A 25,440-nucleotide genomic window follows, 5' to 3' on the forward strand; every position below is an offset into this window, starting at 1 on the left:
GTCAGCAGATTTTGTCGTTTATCTTCTGGTCATTGTTTCAGATTTATCTCTCTGTTTCTTTTATTGTTTAGAGAATTTTTACTTTTATTTGTGTGTGTGTGTGTGTGTGTAAGCATTCAAGTGCCCAAGAGAAATAAAAAACATTACTTCAAAATTTGCTTTCATCAATGGACCAACAAGTGTAATATATTAAAATGCACCAACATATTAGAATAACAGAGAGCAATATTTTACATTCAAGCACTTTTTTCAAACACTTACATTGTTTCTAGATATAAAATATTCAGTAGGACACAGTAGGAAACAAACACCTAGTCAGTGTTTGCTGTTATTATAAGTGGCATTTTCAAACACCTGCTCTTAGTCTTAAAACTCTCATTATTTTTAATAAATCTTACAATGCTAAATATAGATATTGGAGCTCTACCACAAAGAATTAATTAACAAGTTGATTAAATTAGTGTCTTAAGTATGATGAAGATAATAATGATATCTACTGTTAAAGCACATAATTGTAATTTTACATCTACAGGCATTTCTTTCTCACTTGTCTTTCTGCTAGTTTCTTACGCATAATGCTGCACATAGCAACTAAAATAAACTCTACCTAATGAAATTTTTAAGAGGATTGCCTCATGATACAGTATCTATACAAAGACATTTACCTAGGAATGGTAGGAATATACAAGAGCTGTGGCTTTGGGGGAAGAAGTCCTCAGTGGGAAAGTTGGCAGTTATGTTAACACTGCACCAAGTTATAATGATGGGTTAGCTATGTCCCTAGGCTTCGAAAAACATGGAGATTCCATGTCTATACAAATGAAGACAAAACAGTGCAGTTATGTGCAAACATTTGGACATGAAAGCCCACAATTAGTCTTGTACATTCCCCAATACTGATATGAAATTGAGTTACTCTACTTTCATTCCACAATGCATATTCTCTAGAAACCTTTCCACATTGCTCACTTGTAACATAAAGAATGTTACATGAATGTTAACAGATATGTTTAATAGAGACAAACATCCTAAAATTAACAGTGTATTTCAGATCCCATACAGGATCAGAAACATGCAGTTCTAATGTAGAACAAAGAAAATAATAATTCGATCAAGATCATGAAACTCTGAGTGTTTAAGATTTCCCTGTGTCCTTATTTTGACGTTGTACCATCCTACTGTAAAGTCATTTTCATATGCACAGTTTCTCTGTATTCAGTATATGTATTTTTCTTTCACTCATAGGTGGTTTGATTTTTCTTTATTTTTTTATTTAAAAAATTTCCACCTCCTCCCCGCCTTCCATTTCCCTCCCCCGACTCAGTATACATATTATTAAAATAAATTTGCCTGTGAAGATATCTCTTATGTGATGACTATAAATGTTATTAATGATTGTATGATGCTTATATTCTTTGTAAATTTTATTCTTAAAGGAGCTGGAGAAATGGTTCAGCAGTTAAGAGTACTTACTGGGGCAGACAGAGATGGTACAAGCCTTTAATCCCAATGCTCAGGAGGCAGAGGAAGGGAGACCTTAGTGAGTTAAAAGTCAGCATGGTCTAAAATGGGAGTTCCAGGGTAGGCAGGACTGTTACACAGAGAAACAGAGACATGTCTCTAAAACAACAGCAACAAAAAAAATTTAAAGAGAGTACTTTCTGTTCTTGTAGAGGACCCAGATTTGATTCCCAGCATGCTAATGGTGGCTTAAACTATCTGTAAATCCAACCTCAAGAATCCTATACCTTTTTCTAGCCTCAATGTGCACAAGTTATTCATTTGTGCATATGTATGCATGCAAGCAAACATTCATACACATCAAATAAAAATAAATAAGTCTTTAAAAAATATCTCCATGAAGTCGATTTGATTTTAAAGATGTAGCATATTATAAAGTGAATCATTACATTTGATACTCACATCTCTTGTTTCATTTTCTATTCCCTTTTAAAGATGAATGTGCTACAAATGAGGTAATAAACAGGCCCAATAAAAGAATAAACAGGGGAACATTCTCTCTTCGTATATGTGAGAGTTATGTAGCTTGGTCTACTTGCGGGACTACTAACAGTGAGAGCAGGGGCTGTCCCTAACACTTTGTCTGGCTCTTGGGAACATCTTCCTTGCACTGGCTTACTTTGCCCAGCCTTAAACACGAGACGGTACTTAGTCTTACTAGAACTTGATTTGCCATGCTTTTTTGATACCCATGGGTGTCTTGCCCCTTTCTGAACAGAAACAGAGGAGGAGTTAGTTAGATGGGGGAATGAGGGGAGATAAAGGAAGGGAATGGGAGGAGAGAAAGGAGGGGAAACTGCAGTTGAATATAAAATAAAATTTTGAACAAATAAGAAAGAAAAAGAATAAATAGGCCAAACAGATACAACCAAATCAAAATTAAGATGCAAGCAATAGTTTGTGAGTTTTTCAGGATAACGTCAGATACACTTTGAACATTTTAATTTTAAATTATTAAAATGAATTTTATATTTAAAAGAGTAGTCTCGACAACTATATAATATTAAAATGAATATACAAATGAGTCACTCTGTTTTTCACAGACAATTTATTTCATAATCATTTAACATAGCGCAACTTTAAGTCCTTGTAACAAGCACAATTCAATTGCCACAATTTCTATTTAAAAGCTAGACAAATGTGTGTGAAAATGCATGAATTATTTTTGAGGCATATCACTATAGGGGACACAGACACTCTTGAGTTTTAGCTTATCTTTCCATCTAGTTGTTCGCCTGATTATGTTCCTGTTACTGCTAGCATAGACACGTGATCTAAGAAAGCCCAGCTAATCTTGAAAGAATTGTTATCCTACTCTGTGCATGACCACAGACTAAGTAACTCCAAAGCTATATTGAAAAGAGGCCTAGACAATAACAAAATTCCTAGATTTATCTGTTTCTTGCTAAAAAGAGCTTATACTTTAGTTATCACCATTTTTAAATATTTGCATTAGTAGTTATATTTTAATATTATTGGATAAATATTATTATATAAATTACTATTGGGACATATTTAACTCAATGAGTTATAATATTAATTTTACCTGATCACATAACAAATTAGAATTTGCTCTTTGCTTTCTTTTTAATTTTAAATTATTAATTTATTTTTTGAGTCTTTGATTTCTTTAACATTATAATTATTAGGCTAGGGGGAATAGTTCACTGGTAGAAGAGTTTATTTGCATGCGCCAAAGCCTAGGCTTGGTCTCAGGCATCACAAAAAGTAAAAATATCCCCAAAAATTAAATTATAAAAATTTGAGGCTGCTCCTTTCTTTTCCATCCTCAGGTAGGGAAGAGATATGTACGTAAATATTTGAAATTGATGCTAAGGCGTTTGAGTATAGGTCTACACTAAGCCATGGTACATTCTCATTTCTAGATAAAAAATAAAATCCACCAACTTTAAGTACATTTTCACACATAATGATCATATAAGAATAAGGTATCTTAAAATTCCATGATATATTATATAATATAGAAAGTAAAACAAAGTCATTATTTTCATGGATAAATCATCTTGAATGAAATTTGAGACAGAAGTGGGAGAGGATAAATGGAAACGATTACCAATATACTGCTTTGCAACATATTCCTAACTAAAGAAGATTTATGAAGCAAATGTGAAGGCTGGCTCTCTGACACAGTGGAAAGCACCATGCTCTCCATTCACAGCCTTTTGGTGGTGCTTTGTTGACTTGCTTCTGCTTTTTATCTAGCTTTCCACTCTGGAGCAGTTTACCAGGACTCACATGGCAAGTGCTGATGCCTTTCTTGTCTTGGTGAAACGCCTACATTGCGATAGAACTGATTTTGGGAGAACAAAGGAGATGGAGGATTCCTTGGCGGATCTGCTTGGTCTTCACGCTATAGATGATGGGGTTAAGCACTGGTGGCACCATTAAGTAGATATGAGCCATGAAGATGTGGATGAGAGGAGAAGAATGCTTGGCAAAACGATGGACGATGGATAACCCTATCATGGGCACATACAGAATGAGCACAGCGCAGATGTGGGATGCACATGTATTGAGAGCCTTCAGCCTACCCTCACGAGATGCAATTTTTAACACTGAGAGAAGGATAAAAATATATGATACAAAAATGCCCAGGGAGTCCATGCCCCACAGCAAAGTAATGAGGACTAGCCCATATATGACATTGAATCTGATGTCAGCACAGGCAAGGCGGATCATGTCCTGGTGCAGACAATAGGAATGAGAAAGAACATGGGAGCGGCAGAAGGGAAAGAACGCTAGGCGTGCCATAAGTGGAATTATCAAGATGGAACTCCTGAGCAGAGCTGCAATCCCAATCTTGGCAATAAGCTTTGGGGTAAGAATGGTTGCATATCGCAGAGGGTGGCAGATGGCCACATATCGGTCAAGGGCCATGGCCAGGAGCACAGATGATTCAGTGAAGGAAAAAGTATGAATCAGAAACATTTGTACCACACAGATATTGAACTGGATCTCTCGGGAAATGGACCACAACACTCTGAAAAGGGAAATCATTGTGGGCAGGGACATGGCCATGTCAGTGAGAGAAAGCATGGCCAGGAAGTAATACATGGGCTCGTGGAGCTTTGGGTCTGTCCTCACGATATGCAAGATCATGCAGTTTCCTGTTATGCCAATAAGGTAGAGGAAGCAGAACGGGATGGAAATCCAGTGGTGAAACTCCTCATAGCCAGGGATGCCTGTAAGGTAGAATGTGGAGGACAAGATGCTGCTGGAGTTTGAGGTTGCCATTGGGCTGCCTGCTAGAGCACAGGCCAGTTCCACACTTATTCTGTAATGGGGAAGGCATTGACAAGGCCAGAATCTGTGTCGGGAAAGAACAGTGGGTACGGGCAACAATAAACAGAAAAAATAATCTTCAATGATTATGTACACTCACTACTCAATCCAGTATATACCCTACTTCATCATCTGCATTTCCTTGTTAGTTAACATTAAAGTAACATATTTCCTTTACTGCCATCAAGACCATCCCTTCAGCTTCCCAAAGGAAGCCTGTTAAAGCCTCCTCTGGTCTTGAGAGGGAACAAAGAGATCTAAGGAAAGTGGGAAACAAAAAGGGTAGTAGAATACAATAATATGACAGCAGTGGTTGGAAGTCACTGAAAAGAGGAAGTGAACCATCTGGGAGATAAGAAACTCATTATTTTGCATAGTAACCTAAAATCAACAGTTAAAAAGTAACACTATACTGAAAAAAAAAAAGAAAAGAGAGAGAGAGAGAGAGAGAGAGAGAGAGAGAGAGAGAGAGGGAGGGAGGGAGGGAGGGAGGGAGGGAGGGAGGGAGGGAAGGAAGGAAGGAAGGAAGGAAGGAAGGAAGGAAGGAAGGAAGGAAGGAAGGAAGGAAGGAAGGAAGGAAAGGGAAAGGAAAAGAAAAAAGAAATGGGATAGGTCAGTTTCATCTCTTTGTCACACAGTGATGACCTAATATATGACCCATCCATATCAAGATATGAATCACCTTTTAATATTTTCTCTACCATGAAGCTCCTCTGATACTGTGGACTACATGACATGCTTTGTATTCAATCCAGTGTCACTTCTGAAAGGAAAAGCTTCTCCATGTTGCGTGCAAATAAAGCCCTAGGAAATTCACAAGCTGAGTTCAGGCAGCTAGAATAGCATTCTGAAGTTCCCACCTTTCTACACCTGGTAAGTACTACTCCTGTTAACTTACAAGCCTTCATACTGTAGCTTTGCTTGATTTTGACAGTCCAGTTTCTATTGCTTCTGACCATGTAGTTTCAAACTCACCTACAAAAGCATTTCATGGTTTCCAGCATTTTCCTAAAAGTGGAAGCTGGAATTTATGTTTTTTTTATAAATTTGAAATTTTAGGAGACTCTGAGATGTAAGAACATATTGAAAAGTTACTGGTGTTTGGGTTGGAGTAGGAATTTTAAGGTCTGCAGAAATTTTAACTTCATTCTGAAATTCCTCCTCTGTTATATCTGAAATAGACCTTTCTCTTATGTAGACAAGTTCATGGACAGATGCTACCTCAAGTGGAAGTCTGAGGCATCTAAAGAAAGTTCTGGTTATGAAATTTTTCTAGTTTAAGTTGGGTAATACAGGAATACAGGAGAGAGACAGGCAGACAAAAGAGAGAGAGAGAGAGAGAGAGAGAGAGAGAGAGAGAGAGAGAGAGAGAGAGAGAGAGAGAGAGAGAGAGAGAGAGAGAGAGAGAGAATATCACTAAAATTATGTAATTAAATGAGAACTTTTTACTTCCTGAGCTCTCTTGGTTCTTCTCTTCTTTCCACTCTTCTGCTGGCTGCCGTCCTCCCTTTTGCTTCTCAACATCCGTTCTGTGTTTCCTTTTATATTTTCTCGGATCTCACATGCTTTGTAAAACAGTTGTTCTTACCGTGAATGAATGTTTTAACTCTGAAAGCAAGCATGATGAATTAATAAGGCTTCCTGTAGTCCTTAGAGAGGAATAAGGATTCATGCAGGAGAGAGGCTATAACCCTGTAGTGCCAACATTCCAGTTTGTGGTTCTTTCCAATACCCTTTCTGCACTACTATCAACAAGATCACAGCAGGATGTCACAATTTAAGTGTAAAGGATAATGAATTCTCTAGAGATTTTTAAATATTTGTTACCTCTGTGTCTGGAAAAACTGATGCAATACAACATGTAATTAGATATGGGTTTGCATTCAGAACTTGAGACAACAATGAAAAGCTTCACGTGTGGTCTAGTCTGTGGGAAAACAGACTCTATAGCTAAGCACTGTAGGTAACTAAATTTCAGTTCTAGGTAATAACAGATAGAAAATGATTCATTATTTGGCTGTCTTCTTGAAAATCACTTAGTAGACTATAGAGCCAATTTCATATCTAAATCTGGCTCTCCAAAATGGTACTTCCCTTAAATTTCACTGTTTCCTACCAAAGAAAATAGATTAAATATTTTTAGTCTAACAATATATAGCAACTTTTGCTCAATGAATAACTCATTCACAAACATATTACAATAAAAAACAGCTATTTATTTTATCTCTGCCAAATTGTCTGATAATCTTGATCCATAAATTTAGCCTTAAATGTCTCACTACATGGAAGAATATAGTGGTTTCCACTCAGAGTTGTATTGTGAGATACCAAATAGACCACACTGAGTAACAGTGGGCACAAATGTGAACAGCATGGTCGACTTAGTTCTAATATTACTGTATGTCTGACTATGATGGGATATGCTGATCTCTAGACTTTAGCTTGAGAAAGTCAATAATGGAAAACAAAGAGGATAATATATAGCTTGGCACTTACTGTCCTGAAATTCCTTTCATCCCACACTTTGTCTCATAGTATTTTCATTTCCCTACCAAAATAAATGGTTGCATTAGGTAACCTTCTCCACATGGACCCTTTCTGACCTCTGATATAGTTTTTCTGTTGCCAGTTCAGAACAAGAAATTGTAAGCAGGCTCCCATCTAGAAATATACATATTTCTCCTGACTAAACTCAACAACTGGCTGTGATCCCAGGATCAAATTCTCCATACACAATGTGAGCATGATGTAATACTTTTCTTTTATATTTATTTTTAAACCAATATTCTCTGCTTCTTTACCGTCTATTAATTTAGAGTTTAGTTGGTCTTTTCTCGATTAGCTTCCTAAGATGCTTTGAAAGGTTGGTTCTTTAATAGAGTTTCTGTTTCATGTAACCTTTGATCTTATAATCTCCCCTCTTAAAACTGTTTGTAATATAGCTCCATAAGTCTTGATATGATGCATGAAGAAAAATATATAATTTTACCTTCTTATTTGAACTACTGTTTATTCATTGTTTTTACATATCTGTATAATTCCCAGATGTTTTTCATCCTTTTTATTGACTTGGGATTTTATGGAATTCTGTTCAGGAAAGCTGTGTGACATAATATAATTTAATAATTTAATTTTTTAAATTTCTGTGACTCATTTTGAATGTGCCACATGAATCTATCCTGCAGAATCTCCGTCACATTGTTGAGAATGTGTGTTCTGCAGTTGGATATAATCTTTCAGATGTCTGTCAGGTACAATTGGTCGATAGTGAAATTAACTCTGTTTCGCTGCTCAATGGACTGACTGATGTCAACATGATATTATAATACCACCACATTGAAAGGAACGTGTTGATGTCTTCTATTAATTAGTACATTGTATTCTGTCAGTCTCTTTATGTCTCTTAATGTTTATTTTACTTAATGTTCAGATATTGGGTGCATAAACATGTAGATTTTTTTCCCAGCTGTATTAATCCCTTTATCATTATGTAGTGAATTCTTTGTCTTTTCTACTGCCTGTTATTTATGCTTCTGTTTACATAATAACTTCACGATTATTTCTGCTTTGTGCTATAATCCATTCACCTAGAATTTCCTATTTCATCCCATCCACATTCAGTCTGTACATGACCTTTAGAATGAATTTGTTTCTCAAAATCAATATGTATTTCATCACTCTGTCTTTCGATTAGAAATCTTAATTTCTTTACAGAAATGGTTATTGATGTATTAGGTTTACTAAAACAATGTTCATACTTATCTTCTAGTTTTATTGCAGTTGAGTTCTCATTCCTTACTCTAACAATCTTTAAATCTGATTTAGAGTTTTATTCTGGTACTGTTTTGCCTACTATATTATTTTTGGTTCATATTTTATGGATTTATGTTTTGTAAAACCTATGAAAGCTAAAAATTAAAGTACCTTTTCATAATAAGAAGTTACTTTGAAATAAGAGAGATTTATCATTGATTTAGAGATACAAAAAAGAAACTCAAAATCCTTAGCCATCAGAGAAATGCAAATCAAAATAACCCTGAGAGTCCATCTTGCACCTGTAAGAATGTCCAAGATCAAAAACACCAATGGCTATGTATCCTGGAGAAAATATGGGGAAAGGGAAACACTCCTGCATTGCTGGTGGGAGTGCAAACTGGTATAGCCAATTTGGATATCAGTATGGCGGTTTCTCAGAAAATTAGGAAACAACCTTCCTCAAGACCCAGCAATACCACTTTTGCATGTATGTTCAAAGGATACTAAATTGTACCACAAAGACATGTGTTCAACTATGTTCATAGCAGCATTGTTTGTCATAGCCAGAACCTGGAAACAACCTAAATGCTCCTTGACCAAAGAATGCATAAGGAAAATGTGGTACATTTACACAATGGAGTACTACATAGCAGAAAAAAAAATGACATCTTGAAATTTGCAGGCAAACGGATGGAGCTAGAAAACATCATATTGAGTGAGGTAACTCAGACACAGAAAGACAATTATCATATCATATGTACTCACTCATAAGTGGCTTTAGACATAAAGCAAAGAAAACCAGCCTATAAATCACAATCCCAGAGAACCTAGACAACAATGAGGACCCTAAGAGAGACAAACAAGGATCTAATGAACATGGGAAGTAGAAGTAGACAAGATCTCCTGAGTAAACTGGAAACATGGGGACCAACGGTTAGGGTTGAAGGGAAGGGGAGAGGAAGGGAGGGGAGCAGAGAAAATGTATAGCTCAATAAAATCAATAAATAAAGAAATAAAAATACCAGCAAAACATTGAGTTGTCTTCAATTCTTGCACATATTTTGAATTTTTATCTCTACCTTTACATATTTCTATGCTGTTCTATTTCAAATTAATGGTTACTGTTTGGAATTATTTTACTTTCAGCTTTTTACACTCCATGTGTGAACGGTTTATTTACCATGTTTGCTTTAGAGCACTCTAAATATTTCTGCATAACTACTTTTTGGTATGAGTTTTTTAGCACTGGGTATTTTCTAATTTACCACTTGCATCACTTCAAGCATATTTTAAAGAACTCCCTTGGCCATGTTGTGCAAAAGATCTGATGGTATTAAGTTCACTCAACTTTGTCAGTTAATTTATTTTTAGTCCTGATTGTCAGTTTGGTTGGTCACTATCATTTTGTTATTTTCTTCAGCTCATGTTTATCAGATCTGTATGGATTCTTCTGCATAGTAACAGACCACCTGAATAATAACTCTTTTGTGTTATTCATTCATTTTCTCTTGCTGCCTTGAGAATAATTGCTTTATCTTTGACATTGGAAAATTTGGTAAAATTATATCTTGAGATATACGATGTACTAGGATTTGACTGTCAGACATGAATCTGATTCTAGGATCGCAAAACTTTCTGTTATTACCTCTTTGAATATACTTTCTCCCTTTTTGATATTCTCTGATCCTTAATACAAGTAACTTGAAAACTTATCCTATTAATACAGTACCAAATTGTCTTCATCCTTCTTTTTTTGTCTAATCTAGAATTTAAAATTGATGATATGTGATCTCACTAATTTTTTCTTCTGTCTAGCACCTTTACAGCATATGATGTTTCCTTAATAATTCTAATTTCATTTAATATGGTTTCCAGCTTGACAGTATCTGTTTGGTTTTGTAAATTATCTCTATCTCTCTTTTTTCTGTGAAAGTATTAAAGTGTTGTTCTGTCTTTTTTTAAAAAATATATTGAGCTTCTTTAAAACAATCTGTTTAAATTTCTATATTAATTGAGTTTCTATAGGATCATATTCTGTACTTTCATCTGCTCTTATTTTGTAATTTTTTGAGGTTACAATTGCATCATTTTTCCTTTTTTTCCTCCACCCTAACACTGCCCTATGACATTTAATGTTATTTGTTGTTATATTTATATGTGTATATACATATATATTCCTAAATATAACCTGCCCAGTCTGTATAATTTTACTTGTATGTGTGTTTTAAGGGTTGTCCTTGCTTATTAGATAGCAAGACTTCATAAACATGAGATGAATAAGGAAAGCAACTATAAACATGCCAAAGTGTATGAAGGAAAGACCATGACGTCACCTCATATATTCTTTAAACAAGATCTTAGTTATCTGAAAGCTCTTGGTACTTCATATATCATATTGTATGTTTAATGATGGTTCTAGATATTTACCCTAATTTTCACAATTTGACTTTTCTAGTATTACATCCTTACATCCTTCCAAGTGTTTGAAACAATAAAACAGTCTATTATTTTTCCCCAGACTATGCAATATGCTATATCTTGTTTTCAGTAAATCTGCTATTAATATGTAGTTGTTTTACTCCTAGAAGGTGATTTTAGTCCAGGGTTGTCACAAACCAATTGTGTTGTTCCATATGGATGGACCTGAGAGTGTATCTCACAAAGAAGTGTCATCTCAAGAACCTTAAAACTTGTTATAAGATATACACTGATTTCTTATCCATGGTAATTGGTCTCTTATCATGGACCACAGAGCCTACGCTTACCATGAAGAATCAGTGCCAGATATGCTGTGATTTGATAACCACTTCATTTCCTAGAGAAATAAAATAGAATAAAAAAAGACAGTGACGTCCCCATATTGTAATGTTTGTGTTTGGGGGAGAAATAGCAGCAACGCAATCATAGAGACACCGAGTCCAGAGTTTTCCAAGGGCAGTGGAGCACCAATATAGAGCCGAGGCCTACAAAGTCCTACCGTGCCTACTGCTGTACAGGAAGGACCCAGGTCACCAGGCCTAAATGATGAAAATAAAATTGCAAGGATTTTAGGTCAAGGATTAACAGATGCCACCAAGATATGTATAGTATTTGTTTCTTGGAGACTGGGAGTCTTGAATACATGAAATATTACAGTTTATTATTCATACATAGTTAGAATACATACAGACCTATGTTCACTTTCCTACCCTAATTTCTAATGGGTAGGGAAACAATAGTAAGGTATGGAATATATTATTAAACACATATTAGACAATTTTTGGTTAGGTATGGAAATTCAAAACTTTAATTAAGAGTTGAGTAATATTGGATCTATCAAAATATAGGTATTTGTATACTTTGTGTACACATCAATTATATTTCCAAAAAGTTGAATACATCTATAATATATACAACGAAATGATTACATCCAATGCACGTTTTAGTAGAAACTGGTACAAACAATCAAGTGAATAACAGGGAATAGTCTTTCATTGAAGAACACACCAGCCAATCAGGATATTATCTGATGTCCTGAAAATTCCAAATAAAATAAAAGAATTCCCCTACTATATATGAATCACCTGATAAAAATTACAGTCTGCACCATCAAGCATTAGGAAAGACATCAAGAAGCACAAGCATCTTATATTTTGCTGGTTATTTCAGTTCATAGACATTTATCTAAAATACTTAAAACTTTGATTCTTAGATGTAGAAATCAACATTCTGAGTACATGATTGTTGTATGACATTTCTTTGTACTGTGTAAAGATGTGTCACTATGATAGCCTGTCTGATTGACCTGTCCATTGGTGAGAGAGGAGTGTTGAGGTCTCCTACTATTAGTGTGTGTGGTTTGATGACTGACTTGAGTTTTAGTAATGTTTCTTTTACATAAGTGGGTGCTTTTATTTTAGGGGCATAGATATTCAAGATTGAGACTTCATCCTGATGAATTGTTCCTGTTATGAGTATAGAATGTCCCTCTCCATCTCTTCTGATTGATTTTAGTTTAAAGTCAACTTTGTTAGAAATTAGTATGGCCACACCTGCTTGTTTCTTAGGTCCATTTGCTTGATAAACCTTTTCCCAGCCCTTTACTCTAAGTAGATGTCTGTCTTTATGGTTGAGGTGTGTTTCTTGTAAACAGCAGAATGTTGGATCCTGTTTTCGTATCCAATCTCTTAGCCTGTGCCTTTTTATAGGAGAGTTGAGTCCATTGATATTAAGTGATATTAATGACCAGTGGTTGTTAACTCCTCTCGCACCAATGGACAGGTCAATCAGACAGAAACCTAACAGTGAAATAAGAGGATTAATGGAGGTAATGAATCAAATGGACTTAACAGACATCTATAGAACTTTCCACCCAAATAGGAAAGAATATACCTTCTTCTCTGCAGCTTATGGAACCTTCTCAAAGATTGACCACATACTCGGTAACAAAGCAAACTTCCACAGTTACAAAAAATATTAGTAATCGCCTATGTCTTATCAGATCACCATGGATTAAAGTTAGAATTCAACAACAATGCTACCCCCAGAAAGCCAACAAACTCATGGAAACTGGACAGTCAACTACTGAACCACACCTGGATCAAGGAAGAAATAAAGAAATTAAAGTCTTTCTTGAATTCAGTGAGCTGGCATTTCAAAGAAAAATTCATCTACACATGAAGACACATTTAGAAGTATGTATCAAACTAAGTTCACTGTTTTTAGAACACATCAACATAGGATAGGGAAGCAAATTGTGGAATGTATTTCCATAGCCTCTCATTCAGGAGAGAAAACTATAGGAGATCCACAATCAATAACCTAGGGCAAATCTGCATTTGTCCACTATACACATTGCATACTGTGTGACGCAGTTTGCACAAAATGCTAAACAATCAGGACATGGTTATAGGACTAGAAATTACACATACTCTAAGTATGTAGAAAAAAAATGAAAAGCAAGGAATAGTATTGAATGTTTCTGTGAAGCTTGCCATGGGGAAAAGAAGACACTTGTAATTACTGGACTATTGCAGGAACTGTTTCTTTGGGTTTTATGACCTCTCCTGTTTGTGAATTGCATACCTGAGATAATGGTGGAAGGCTGTATTGCTTACCTTTCTCTAATCAACTAAGTCTAAGATGGAATTCACATAGGTGACTTAAGGGGACTATCTCAGTGTGTCTTTCTAACTGTCTGCCTCATTAATAGGTTTCTTTTTTTGTCAAATCCACTTTATATACAGAAAATTCTTATTAAACTACCTCCTGAAATTGTTCTTAATTAATTATATGCACAGATAGGTTGACTACTAACAGACTCCCACTGTCAAAATGCAGCCAAAAATTATTGCTTCAAATGTACATTTTAATGTTTTTGTGTTTATCATCCCTTATAAAGATACACAATATTTGCTTTTTTCTACTCCAGTTGGATTGGATTTTCCATTTTCAATTGCTTATGTTAATAACAACAAAAGTCAGCCTAATTTAAAATGTATTTAGTACACTTTTATATCTACTACCTATAATTGAGTTTATTTAATTCACCCATGTTAAATAGGTATTTACAATATCTTATTAGTTCGGGTTCCATATATAAAAATACCACTTATGCTATATATTCATTAACTTCCCTATATCTCTGCTGTGATTTCTGTATTCATCATGTTTATTTATTTTAAGTTGATTTCTCATTGCCAAGTGACTCAGAAGTGTGTGTCACAAGCACTAAACTATGTCTCCAGGATTAAAATAAGTTATTTAGTAATTCACTTCTATTATCTCATTAAACATCTTTTACTACTGTCTATCAACTAAAACATTGTTCTTTATTTTTTTACTGATTATTTATTATGCAATAAATATATTTCGTGTTTACTATTTTTTCATATTGTATGTGTGGTGTGGTGTGTGCAAGTGTGTGTATGTACAACTTCTTAAATTCATGTAGGCAATCATGCAGAAGTGGCAGAGCACGTGAAAGCCTGAGTCTGGGGTCAGGATTCAGTTTTTTCATCAAGACAGGCTGTGTCAATCAACCCAGAGCTTGCCCAAAAGTCTTATCTTTCTCAGTCAGCTCGCACTGCAGAAGTCTTGCTGTCTTTTTCCTCTTGTGGAAATTGCAGGGCGTCTGCCATGAGCATCTGGTATTTACACGGGTTTCTGGGGATCACAATTCTGCACTTGAGCAGCAAGGCCTTAATTACCGATCCATTTCTTCAGACACACTAAATTTTATTTTGGAAGCACAATAGCTTGTTTATGTTTGTTTCTTTGAAAAATTCTTTTTTCTCTCAAAACTAATGTTTAAATCTACCTACTGAATGATTCATTCTCCATCTCTCCCTCTCCTTCCCTTTCTCTCTTCCTCCCTTTTTCTTTCCCTTTCTCCAATCCCCTATCTTTTATAGACACCTTCTTATTTTCTTTATTCAAACAATTATTTACCAAAAATAAGAAATCAACATGACTTCCCCATCTACAATGCTTTTTAGTGTGTGCTTGTAATCAGCTTATTTGATCTCAGACTTGCTCTTTTGTTGAGTAAAATTTAGCATGATATTCATAGATACATCAAAATAATAAGTTGAAGGCATGGAGAAAGAAGATGTGGAAACTGTGAAGACAGAAGCAGAGGCCCTGCTCATAGCCAGTGCGGTTAGCTCAGGATTAGAATTATCTTTTTATCTGCATGCTTTCTTTGCCTTAATGATAGTGAAATAAGTTTCTGAGTGTATAATTTTCTGTACACATTTGTATATTATATTAGCTACCATAAATGCAAATACAACTTTTGTTCTAATAAGTGCCAGGCAGTGTGTCCTATGATTTTGTGACTTAAGGTGGGTAGGACAGATTACTGACAATGCCAGCAATAAGCAATTGTTAAATACTACAGCTTCGCCTTTGTATTCAATTACTCTTCAATCTCTAAATTTTAATAAAGCACAGTAAAACTCAAATTTATATTACAATAACTAACGAATGAGTGTTAAATAAGCATCCACACAAACATTCGTATCATTGCTTCAGTTTTTTAAAAGCTTATTTGTGAATATCGTAATTCCTTGCTCTTTCTTTGAAATTTCCCTGTATACATTTCTTGCTATATTTAATAGGTTTTAGATTTCACTATATAATTTTGTCTGAATTACTTATTATATATTATCACTAAATTTTTATAAAGAGTATGTAAAGCAAATTAACTGTTTGAAAATTTGTCAAAATAGAGATTAGAAGAAATACCAGTAGGTAAAGCATAGTCAAAATTACAAGCATTTGCTGGGTTAAAAATTCAGAATGGTGATTTACAAAATTTGCTCTGACATTTTCCTGAAGAAAATGCTGATCGCAAAATTTGTTTTTAATATGGCTCCACAGTGTCAGGAAGGAACAAATAAGAATATGTTTGTAGTTCCAATCCAAAAAAAATGCATTAAATAATTTGAAATTTAAACATAGTTGTTTTTATTTAACACATACATCTACAAATTATAAGTATCTGAAATCCACATGCTATCACAGTTTCCTGTTTGGAGAAAACATAGATTTAACTCATTCAAGTTGCTATTTAGAAACCACTCAGCATTTCAACAGAGGGAGTCCTAGATGTTTACAGGGGTTTATTGTAGAAAAGCATCTTCACAACTTTGTCACGGATTTGTTTAGTTTTAACGCCATAGACAATGGGGTTGAGAAAAGGTGGGACCAAGAGGTAAAGATCTGACAGGAGGATATGCACATAGGTGGGTATGTGAGTCCCAAACCTGTGTGTGAAGAAAGAGAAGAAGCCCAGGAGGTAGAACTGTAGGAAGACACAGATGTGAGCAATACAGGTGTTGAAGGCTTTGAATCGAGCTTCCTTCTGAGGCAACTGGAAGACAGTGATGAAGATTCGCACATACGAGAAGGTAATGAAGACTATGTCAAACCCTAAGATGGAAAAGGCAACAAGGAGGCCACAGACCTTGTTGATTCTGACATCTTCAGCTGCCAATTTCACAATGGCCATGTGTTCACAGTAAGAGTGGGAGACAATAGTAGTCCGGAAGTACTTAAGGCGACATTTGATAAGCAATATTGATGGGAATACAAGAATGAAAGCCCTGAATAATGTACCAACTCCAAGGTAGGTCACGAGTTGTGGAGAGAAGATGGTGGCATGTCTCAGGGGGTTGCAGATGGCCACATAGCGATCCAGAGCCATGGCCAGGAGGATGCCTGATTCTGTTGCCTGGAAGGAGTGGATGAGTTCCATTTGCAGCAAGCATGCATCAAAGGAAATCTGTGGTATATGAAACCAGAAGATGCCCAACATTTTGGGGAGAATGCATGTGCTAAGTGCAATGTCTGTGACTGCCAAAATGGCCAGGAAAATGTACATGGGTATGTGGAGGCTCTTTTCACTTTTGATTATTACTAAAATTAGGGAGTTCCCAATCAAAGCGATGATGTACATGGCACAGAATGGAATTCCGATCCAGCACTGCACTGACTCCAGGCCAGGTATCCCAACTAGTGTTAATACGGAAGGCGTGAAGACTGAGCCATTGAATGTCAGCATGGTGAATCTGTCAGGAGAACAGTGTAGCCGTGTAATGCTTCAACTTCTGCTCCATACTAGGACTGGGTACATTGAATGTAAGAGAAATTAAATCATTATTAAAATGTATTCTAAGTAAGTTAGGAGTATATTATCCTTTCTCATCTCAACTAATCCTCTCCACTTTTATCTTCCTTTTCATGGGAATTTAAAATGAAGCAGTAAGTTCTAAGTTGTCATTACAGTATTAGTAATGCCAAAATTGCTTTGTAACTTTTTTTCAGAACACTGGACTCAAAATCCCTTTTTGCTTATTATCTCTTGTCTCTGTGTTGCTAAGGACTTCTAAGTGCAAGTTGTAAAATAATGATATTAGATGATCTCATATCAACCTATAGTAGACACAGATAATCCACCAGACTGTGAGATGTCCCAGTCTTCTCTAAAGAAGGCAAGTGTTTTTGGAACATCTTGCAGGCCTATTGCTTTACTGCTGGTTTCTTTGAAAAGTCTCTTCATAGAAGACTCTCTAGAGCTATATCCAAATTAACCTGTTAAAGGTTTAGTATTTCCTTAAATCCAATTATTTATTTTACACATCCTACCAATTCTGTGAGAATTTTTAATATGAATAGTTGATCAACATCAACACATTTATGTGAAATTATATATATATATATATATATATATATATATATATATATATATATCCTGACTATTAAAATATTATTATTTGCAGAATTTTCTAAATTCTCTAAATGCAAAACAGAAGGGCTGTGGAAAAGTTTATTATGTTAAACTGCAGGGTAGCGGGTATTTCTGTTAAAATAGACCACTATTTACCAATGAATAGACATAAAGTTCCATCTAATCTAACACCAAGTTATAAATGAAGACAGAGACATCTGTGGGCTATATGCTCGCTTTTTTCTTCTACTTTGACATTCATGGTACAGAACCTCAAGCCCCCCAAACTTACCTGAAGCTATCTGATAAGACACAGACCACTCACGCTGTGGGAATTTTGTGATAGTTTAGTCAGTGAAGGCTGAGGGGTTTATACTATAGTACGTCTCTAGGGACCTGAGATTTTCTAGTCCCTGGGGCCTCTGAAAGTTGTCCTGCAGCAAAAGTGAAAAACGGTGCAGACCGTGGCTGCAGCCAGCTCAGGGATGGAGATTAGCATAGTGTGTGAAACCCTGTGTTTATTCCTGGCACTGAAAAGGGAAAACAGAAAGTGTTTGAGAAACGAGGAAATTAATTAACTAACAGATGCTGTTTACCAGAATTTTTTTTCTCTCTCCAACTACTCTATCCCTTTGGATCATAGAACTAAGATTACCCTCCCTTTGGAAACCAATGACATGGTGAGGTCCTTAGATGACAAAATCACGTGTAGGCACTTATTTCAAAATAACAACTTAAAAGTGAAAATAAAAGCACCTTGAATATGTTATTCTTATTTGAATCTTCAAATCACTAAGTCATCTTCAAAAAAACATTGAAGTCTTCAGAGAGATGGAGCTCTTACGTCCCTTATGGAAGTCTCTCAACTGCCCGGATCACACAGAACACTTACGTGTTCACCTTTGCCAAAGCCAGTAGACTTTTTGTCAGTTCCTCACTGAATGTGCCATGCATGAAGGTTTTTAAGTAGTTTGTCCATGCTCTAAGGGAAAATACAGGAGCTTGAGGACAGATGAGTCAGTATCAACTGCACTGGGAAAAGAACAAAACATCTTTAGATATGGTCCTTGTGCAATCAGTAGTGATTTTTTTTTTCAGACCCACAAATGAGGATGGCTTTGGAAAGTAAGCGTACTTGAGAACTTCAATCAACTTTTAGCACCTCTAAGTCTTCCCCTTGAACCTGGGTGACCTAAAGTCCTTCTATATTTAAGACAGCTCTCACTATACTGTTCTTATAAAATTTTTTGAATTGGTGATAGGCAATTTTTTTTTAAATTTTGTAGCATTTGTAATATCAATACGCTCAGAACTAATGTCATGTCCAGTATTTGCCTAACAGAAAAAAGGGTGTAAGCTTTCAAAAAAGACTTTAAAAACTAAGAGTAAAATGTGATTACTAGAGAAATCCTGTCTCAAAAAAAATGTGATTACTAGGGACTGTGTGCACAGAGAAATTGGGAAGATATATTTTTTTTAAAAAAATGTTATTTAACATGTTCAGTAAGTTCATGGTGACTAAAGCTAAGAATAACATGTTGCACATTTTAAATTGCTAAAAACTCGATTTTTGATTTATTATCATGAATAACATAGTAGGTGATATACATGTTCAATATGTGGGCATCTCCAATCTATACCACATACATAGATTGAAATTTATTGTATTCTTTAAATGTTCGTTTTAATATCCTTCATGATAGGAAGAGGTCTTGACGTTTGAATTCAAGAAATGAAAAGAATAAGATTCCTATTTTCTGCTCATGTAGGAAATTCATTCTGCTTAGAGATGATCCATAGTATGTGCCTGGGCTACCTTACACACGAAGCTTTGTTAAAAGGTGACACTGGGAATGACACCACCAAACACAGAAGACAACAACAACAATAATAATAATAATAAAATTATAAACAATTATACATCAATATGAATTAATTTAATAGACTATTAACATAATTAGAAGTACACTCGTACACTTCCCTTAATGTATGTGAAAGCTTATTTTATTGAGGTTTCCACACTTTATTGATGATATCTCTTAAAATATTGGAGGAATATGGAAAATTTCCCACCAAAACAAAAGCTATATGAGGCAAGTCTTTAAACAATATTATTTTCAATGATGGCATGTTAAATATTTAACTTTGGGCAAGGTGTGGATGCACACCCCTCTATCCCAGCACAGAGGAGGCAGAGGCAAGTAGATCTTTGTGAGTCTGAGACAAGCATGATCTGCATAGTGAGTTTCAGGCAGACCAGGATTATATAGTAAGACTTGTCCAATAAAAAACTCTTTCCTTTAATTCCTGGAAGAAGAGAAGGGAGAAAAGGAAGACTTTGAAAGCCAGAGTTGGATAGAAATGCTGGGAAATAGTATCTCCTGGACATGACTAGGACCTTGCACTTGTGAGCTCATAGCAGCTGTGGCTGTCTGCACAAGTCCCACACAGGATCAAACAACACTCCAACAAGGATAGGAGAGGGAATCCTGCGACCCCACCCTACCCAAGGAACTTTGGGCAGGAGATGGCCATTGAGGAAGGAGAGGCCGGTTTCTTCAGTAGTGTGGCCCATAGGACTTTGCTCACGGTTAGAGCTGTTTGTTCTATAAGGAAAGAATACATGGAAGTTCATTCGCAGCTCATTAGAGCACTTGGTACATGTGAGTCTAATGTAAATATATGAATATGTCTGTACATATATATGGATAAGTATTTATATACACATGTAAACAGGATAGTAACAAACTCTAAACAGTAACAAAAAATGTTAAAAAGTTCAAGTTGAGTTTCTTTTTTTTCCGTTTATTTATTTATTAAAGATTTCTGTCTCTTCCCCGCTACCTCCTCCCATTTCCCTCCCCCTCCCCCAATCAAGTCCCCCTCCCTTGTCAGCCCATAGAGCTATCAGGGTTCCCTGCCCTGTGGGAAGTCCAAGGACCACCCACCTCCATCCAGGTCTAGTAAGGTGAGCATCCAAACTGCCTAGGCTCCCACAAAGCCAGTACGTGCAGTAGGATCAAAAACCCACTGCCATTGTTCTTGAGTTCTCAGTAGTCCTCAATGTCTGCTATGTTCAGCGAGTCCAGTTTTATCCCAGGTTTTTTCAGACCCAGGCCAGATGGCCTTGGTGAGTTCCCGATAGAACATCCCCATTGTCTCAGTGTGTGGGTGCACCCCTAAATGTCGCTGCTTTGTCTTTTTGTATAATTCAGATCTTTTTGACAGTTTCATGGCTTTTATTAGATTTTAACAGAAAAATTAGTTTGTTTTTTTTTTTTTTAGCAAAGTGAATTACTGTATAACACATAACATACGTCATCTGAGCAGAGCCTTTTTCAGTGTGAGTTTCCATGTGGACATTCCAATAACACTTTTGCTGAGGTCTCTTTTTAACCCAGGCACAGGATTTCCCAGTTATTTATTCTTGCAAAGCCTCCATTTCCAGAAGGATGCTTCCTTAATGTCCTAGAACAGAAAACCCCCACACATATGTAGAAAATTAGCTTTTATAAAACTCAGGTGATATTGAGAGTTAACTTTATCTTGGTAAATGTATTTAACTCATTATTGACAACTTATTTAATTTATATTGTGTAAGTTTATACTTTAAAAGCAGCTTTGTGATCATCTATAAGCATATATATATATATATATATATATATATATATATATATATATATATTTGTATATATATACTCTCAAGCTAGAGGTAGGCAAATCTCTGTGAGTTAAATGTCAGCCAGGGCTGCACAGTGAGAGCCTGACTCAAAAAAGAAAAAGAATAAAATATTAGGGAGTGTAAAAATATTTGGTTTTGTTATAGTAATTTAGGATAGAAAATAGGTGCTGACAAAAATATCCATAATATAGAGCTTTGTGCTATTGGTCCATGCATCTGCCAGTGGGCATAGAAATGCTCTACATTTCAGAAGAAAATAAGACTCACTTTAACATATGATCAAAATACAACATACATAATTCTCAGAGAATTAATAAAATAATTTTAAGATATTCAATGGACAAACCCCCTCCCCCAGCTCCTTCTGCAGGGCTGTCTCTCTTTCCCACGATCCAGCCCCCCCTGCACCCCTCCCCAACCCTGCCCTGCTGTATGCTAGGACCAGTGCTCAAGTACAGTTTTAAGCTCCTAAACTAAGGCGACCCACCCAGAGCGGTGAGTGCCTGCCTACCGGGCAGACCTCAGGGTCCCCTGTAAGGGAGCCGGGCACCTTCAGCTCTGGCGCCAGGCTTCCTGCGCGCTCCTGGATACCATCCCCCCCTTGCTCCATTCATCCTGTTGGCCCTGGATCATTGGGCTACTGGCGGCCCTGCTTAGTTGCTGAGGAATCTCATCAGGACGGGTGAGTGTGTGCTATCCAGGGGCGGACTGTCCCGGAAGAGAGCACAAACCCCCTCCCCCAGCTCCTTCTGCAGGGTTGTCTCTCTTTCCCACGATCCAGCCCCCCCTGCACCCCTCCCCAACCCTGCCCTGCTGTGTGCTAGGACCAGTGCTCAAGTACAGTTTTAAGCTCCTAAACTAAGGCGACCCACCCAGAGCGGTGAGTGCCTGCCTACTGGGCAGACCTCAGGGTCCCCTGTAAGGGAGCCGGGCACCTTCAGCTCTGGCGCCAGGCTTCCTGCGCGCTCCTGGATACCATCCCCCCCTTGCTCCATTCATCCTGTTGGCCCTGGATCATTGGGCTACTGGCAGCCCTGTTTAGTTGCTGAGGAACCCCATCAGGACGGGTGAGTGTGTGCTATCCAGGGGCGGGAACGGTTCCTACTTCTACACTGAAGAGATATACCCAGAGAGTCAATCACAGCAAAGACTGGACCAAGAGACCAGGCCTCTCCTGGCTCCATATGAAGGAAGAGATGGGAAGGCGCCAATACAAGAATTCCTCCAACAACCTGAAAGGCAACATGACACCACCAGAAACCAGGGATCCCGAAATAAGAAGAATTGTACACCCTACTCCTGAAGAAATAGAAGAAATCGACTCAAAAGTTAACTATATGAAAATAATAGAGGACCTTAAACAGGAGGTGAAAAACTGCCATAAACAATTAGAGATTACAAACAAAAAGGTAGAGGAAATGAATAAATCGCTCAAAGACACGCAAGAAAACCAAGAGAAACAAGAAAAAGCAATCAAACAGGTTAGGGAAGCGGTTCAAGACATGAAGAATGAAATGGAAGCATTGAAGAAAGCACAAACCGAGGGAAGAATGGAGATGGAAAATCTGGGTAAACGAACAGGAACGACAGAGACAGGTACTAACAACAGATTACAAGAGATAGAAGAGAGAATATCAGACACTGAAGATACCATAGAGAAAATAAACACACTGATCAAAGAAAACAGCAAAACCAACAAATTCTCATCACAAAACATTCAGGAAATTTGGGACACAATAAAAAGACCAAACCTAAGAATAATTGGAGTAGAAGAAGGAGAAGAAGTGCAGCTCAACGGTACAGAAAATATACTTAATAAAATTATAGAAGAAAACTTTCCCAACCTGAAGAAAGAGGTACCTATGAAGGTTCAAGAAGCATACAGAACACCAAATAGGCTGGATCAAAAGAAAACATCCCCTCGCCATATAATAATCAAAACACAAAATATACAGAATAAGGAAAGAATATTAAGAGCCGCAAAGGAAAAAGGCCAAGTTACTTATAAAGGTAAACCTATCAGACTTACACCTGACTTCTCTATGGAAACCATGAAAGCCAGAAGGTCCTGGATAGATGTACTGCAAAAACTAAGAGATCATGGATGCAAGCCCAGACTACTATATCCAGCCAAGCTTTCGTTCACTATAAATGGAGAAAACAAAATTTTCCAGGATAAAAACAAATTTAAACAATACGTAGCCACAAGATATTCAATGGCTTTCTGTTCTCATGTCTTTTCTCTACATAAAAAATTGTATTTTTCACAGTTATTTATATACAGCTATAAAATAATTGAAAATACACACTGAAAAGTCACTAAAAAATCCCACAATCTCTGGATATATTAATTAACATATTGAAAACCCCTGTGGATATCATCATTTTGAACACTAAGGGCTTCTAGATAAATTTCATTACTCCAATTTTTCACAGGGCAAACATTTCAAAAGAGAGTTTTATTCTGGAATATGCACTCTTTAGTATCGTTCATCATTTTAACAACATTTAGTCACTGAGGAGAAAAGCAAAACCACTCGATCTTGGATTTGCTTGGTCTTCACCCCATAAATGATGGGGTTGAGCATCGGAGGTACCACCACATAGAGGTTAGCCACTAGGATGTGGATGTGGCGAGGGATGGTTTTGCCTCCAAAGCGATGGGCAAAAAATGAAAAGAATGCAGGTGTGTAGAACATAAGAATGACACAGATGTGGGAGCCACATGTGTTAAGGGCCTTATATCTGGCAGCCCAAGAAGGGATATGAAAAACAGTGCAAAGGATCATAGTATAGGAAATAATGATGAGTATTATATCCAGCCCTGTAGACAGGAGGGCCATAGTCAGGCCATATATGATGTTGACAGTGATATTGTCACATGCCAATCTGGCAATGCCCATATGCTCACAGTACGAATGTGGAATTACGTTTCTCCCACAATAAAGAAGTCGATATACCAAGAAGATGAATGGACAACAGATGAAAAGACTCCTGACCACAGCTGCTGTACCAATCTTGCCAATGACTGAGGAGGTGAGGATGGTGGTGTATCTCAGTGGGTAACAGATGGCCACATAGCGGTCAAATGCCATGGCCAGAAGAACAGCAGACTCTGCCACAAAGATAAAATGTATGAAGAACATTTGGGACACACAGCTACCAAACGATATACCCCTGGCATGGAACCAGAAGATTGCCAACATTTTGGGGGCGGTAGCTGTGGAGAGCAGGACATCTGCTAAGGCCAGCATGGAAAGGAAGAAATACATGGGCTCATGGAGGCTGCGTTCAGTCACTATTAGGAAGATCAAGAGGACATTGCCTATGACAGCCACAATGTACATAGAACAAATGGGGATGGCTATCCAGGTATGCAGATCTTCCAGTCCTGGTATTCCAATCAGAACATACCACACATCCTGTGGACTGGTGTGATTGTGAGGGGAAGAGGCCACCTTCATTGTCTATCCACGCCCTGGTACTTTAACAAGCACAAGATTGAAGATTGAAGAATACCACCAAGACTGAGTAAGGTCTGATCATATTCTTCGCCAATATTCACATCTACATGAAAAACATCAAGGAGGATGAACATGCACTCCTTTGATTAAGGAATTAATTATTGCATATTGAAAGAAATGGTTATCATTTAATATGTATTTTACCATCTTACATATATAAGCTTATTAAATTCTTATGATAACCTACTGGAATGATCTCTATAATAACTTATAATATCCACATTATTATTTACAGGGACAGAAAAGGAAGGGCCCATAAGCTTTGAGTCCTTTTTCCTAGAGCCCATGGAATCCAAAACTCTGAGAGAGGAACTCTGAGAGTTCTAATTTTAGTCATCATCTGTTACTGTATACCAAGAGCAAACTAGACACAGAGTATGCACATCATCACGTCTCTCAGTCCTCATATCCCTGAAGAAAACAGACACAAAGCTGAAATCTGT

At 36.7% G+C, this 25,440-nt stretch overlaps 3 protein-coding genes across 3 annotated transcripts; all 3 read right to left on the reverse strand.

The window, feature by feature from the left end:
- Positions 1–3,816: 3,816 nt before the first annotated feature.
- On the reverse strand, positions 3,817–4,776 carry LOC142850815 (olfactory receptor 51G2-like). The gene has a single exon (XM_075974720.1). The coding sequence runs from the start codon at positions 4,774–4,776 to the stop codon at positions 3,817–3,819; it is 960 nt and encodes a 319-aa protein (XP_075830835.1).
- An 11,398-nt stretch (positions 4,777–16,174) lies between these two features.
- LOC142850816 (olfactory receptor 52A5-like) lies at positions 16,175–17,125 on the reverse strand. The gene has a single exon (XM_075974722.1). The coding sequence runs from the start codon at positions 17,123–17,125 to the stop codon at positions 16,175–16,177; it is 951 nt and encodes a 316-aa protein (XP_075830837.1).
- A 6,846-nt stretch (positions 17,126–23,971) lies between these two features.
- LOC142850817 (olfactory receptor 52Z1P-like) lies at positions 23,972–24,937 on the reverse strand. Its single transcript, XM_075974723.1, has one exon. It carries the CDS (start codon positions 24,935–24,937, stop codon positions 23,972–23,974), a length of 966 nt encoding a protein of 321 aa, XP_075830838.1.
- Positions 24,938–25,440: the final 503 nt, after the last annotated feature.

Source organism: Microtus pennsylvanicus, chromosome 5, assembly GCF_037038515.1.
Source record: "Microtus pennsylvanicus isolate mMicPen1 chromosome 5, mMicPen1.hap1, whole genome shotgun sequence".
NCBI classification, from domain to species: domain Eukaryota; kingdom Metazoa; phylum Chordata; class Mammalia; order Rodentia; family Cricetidae; genus Microtus; species Microtus pennsylvanicus.

Coding starts and splice junctions, on each gene's coding strand:
- LOC142850815 (XM_075974720.1), bottom strand. CDS start 4,776: ATGGCAACCTCAAACTCCAGCAGCATCTTGTCCTCCACATTCTACCTT.
- LOC142850816 (XM_075974722.1), bottom strand. CDS start 17,125: ATGCTGACATTCAATGGCTCAGTCTTCACGCCTTCCGTATTAACACTA.
- LOC142850817 (XM_075974723.1), bottom strand. CDS start 24,937: ATGAAGGTGGCCTCTTCCCCTCACAATCACACCAGTCCACAGGATGTG.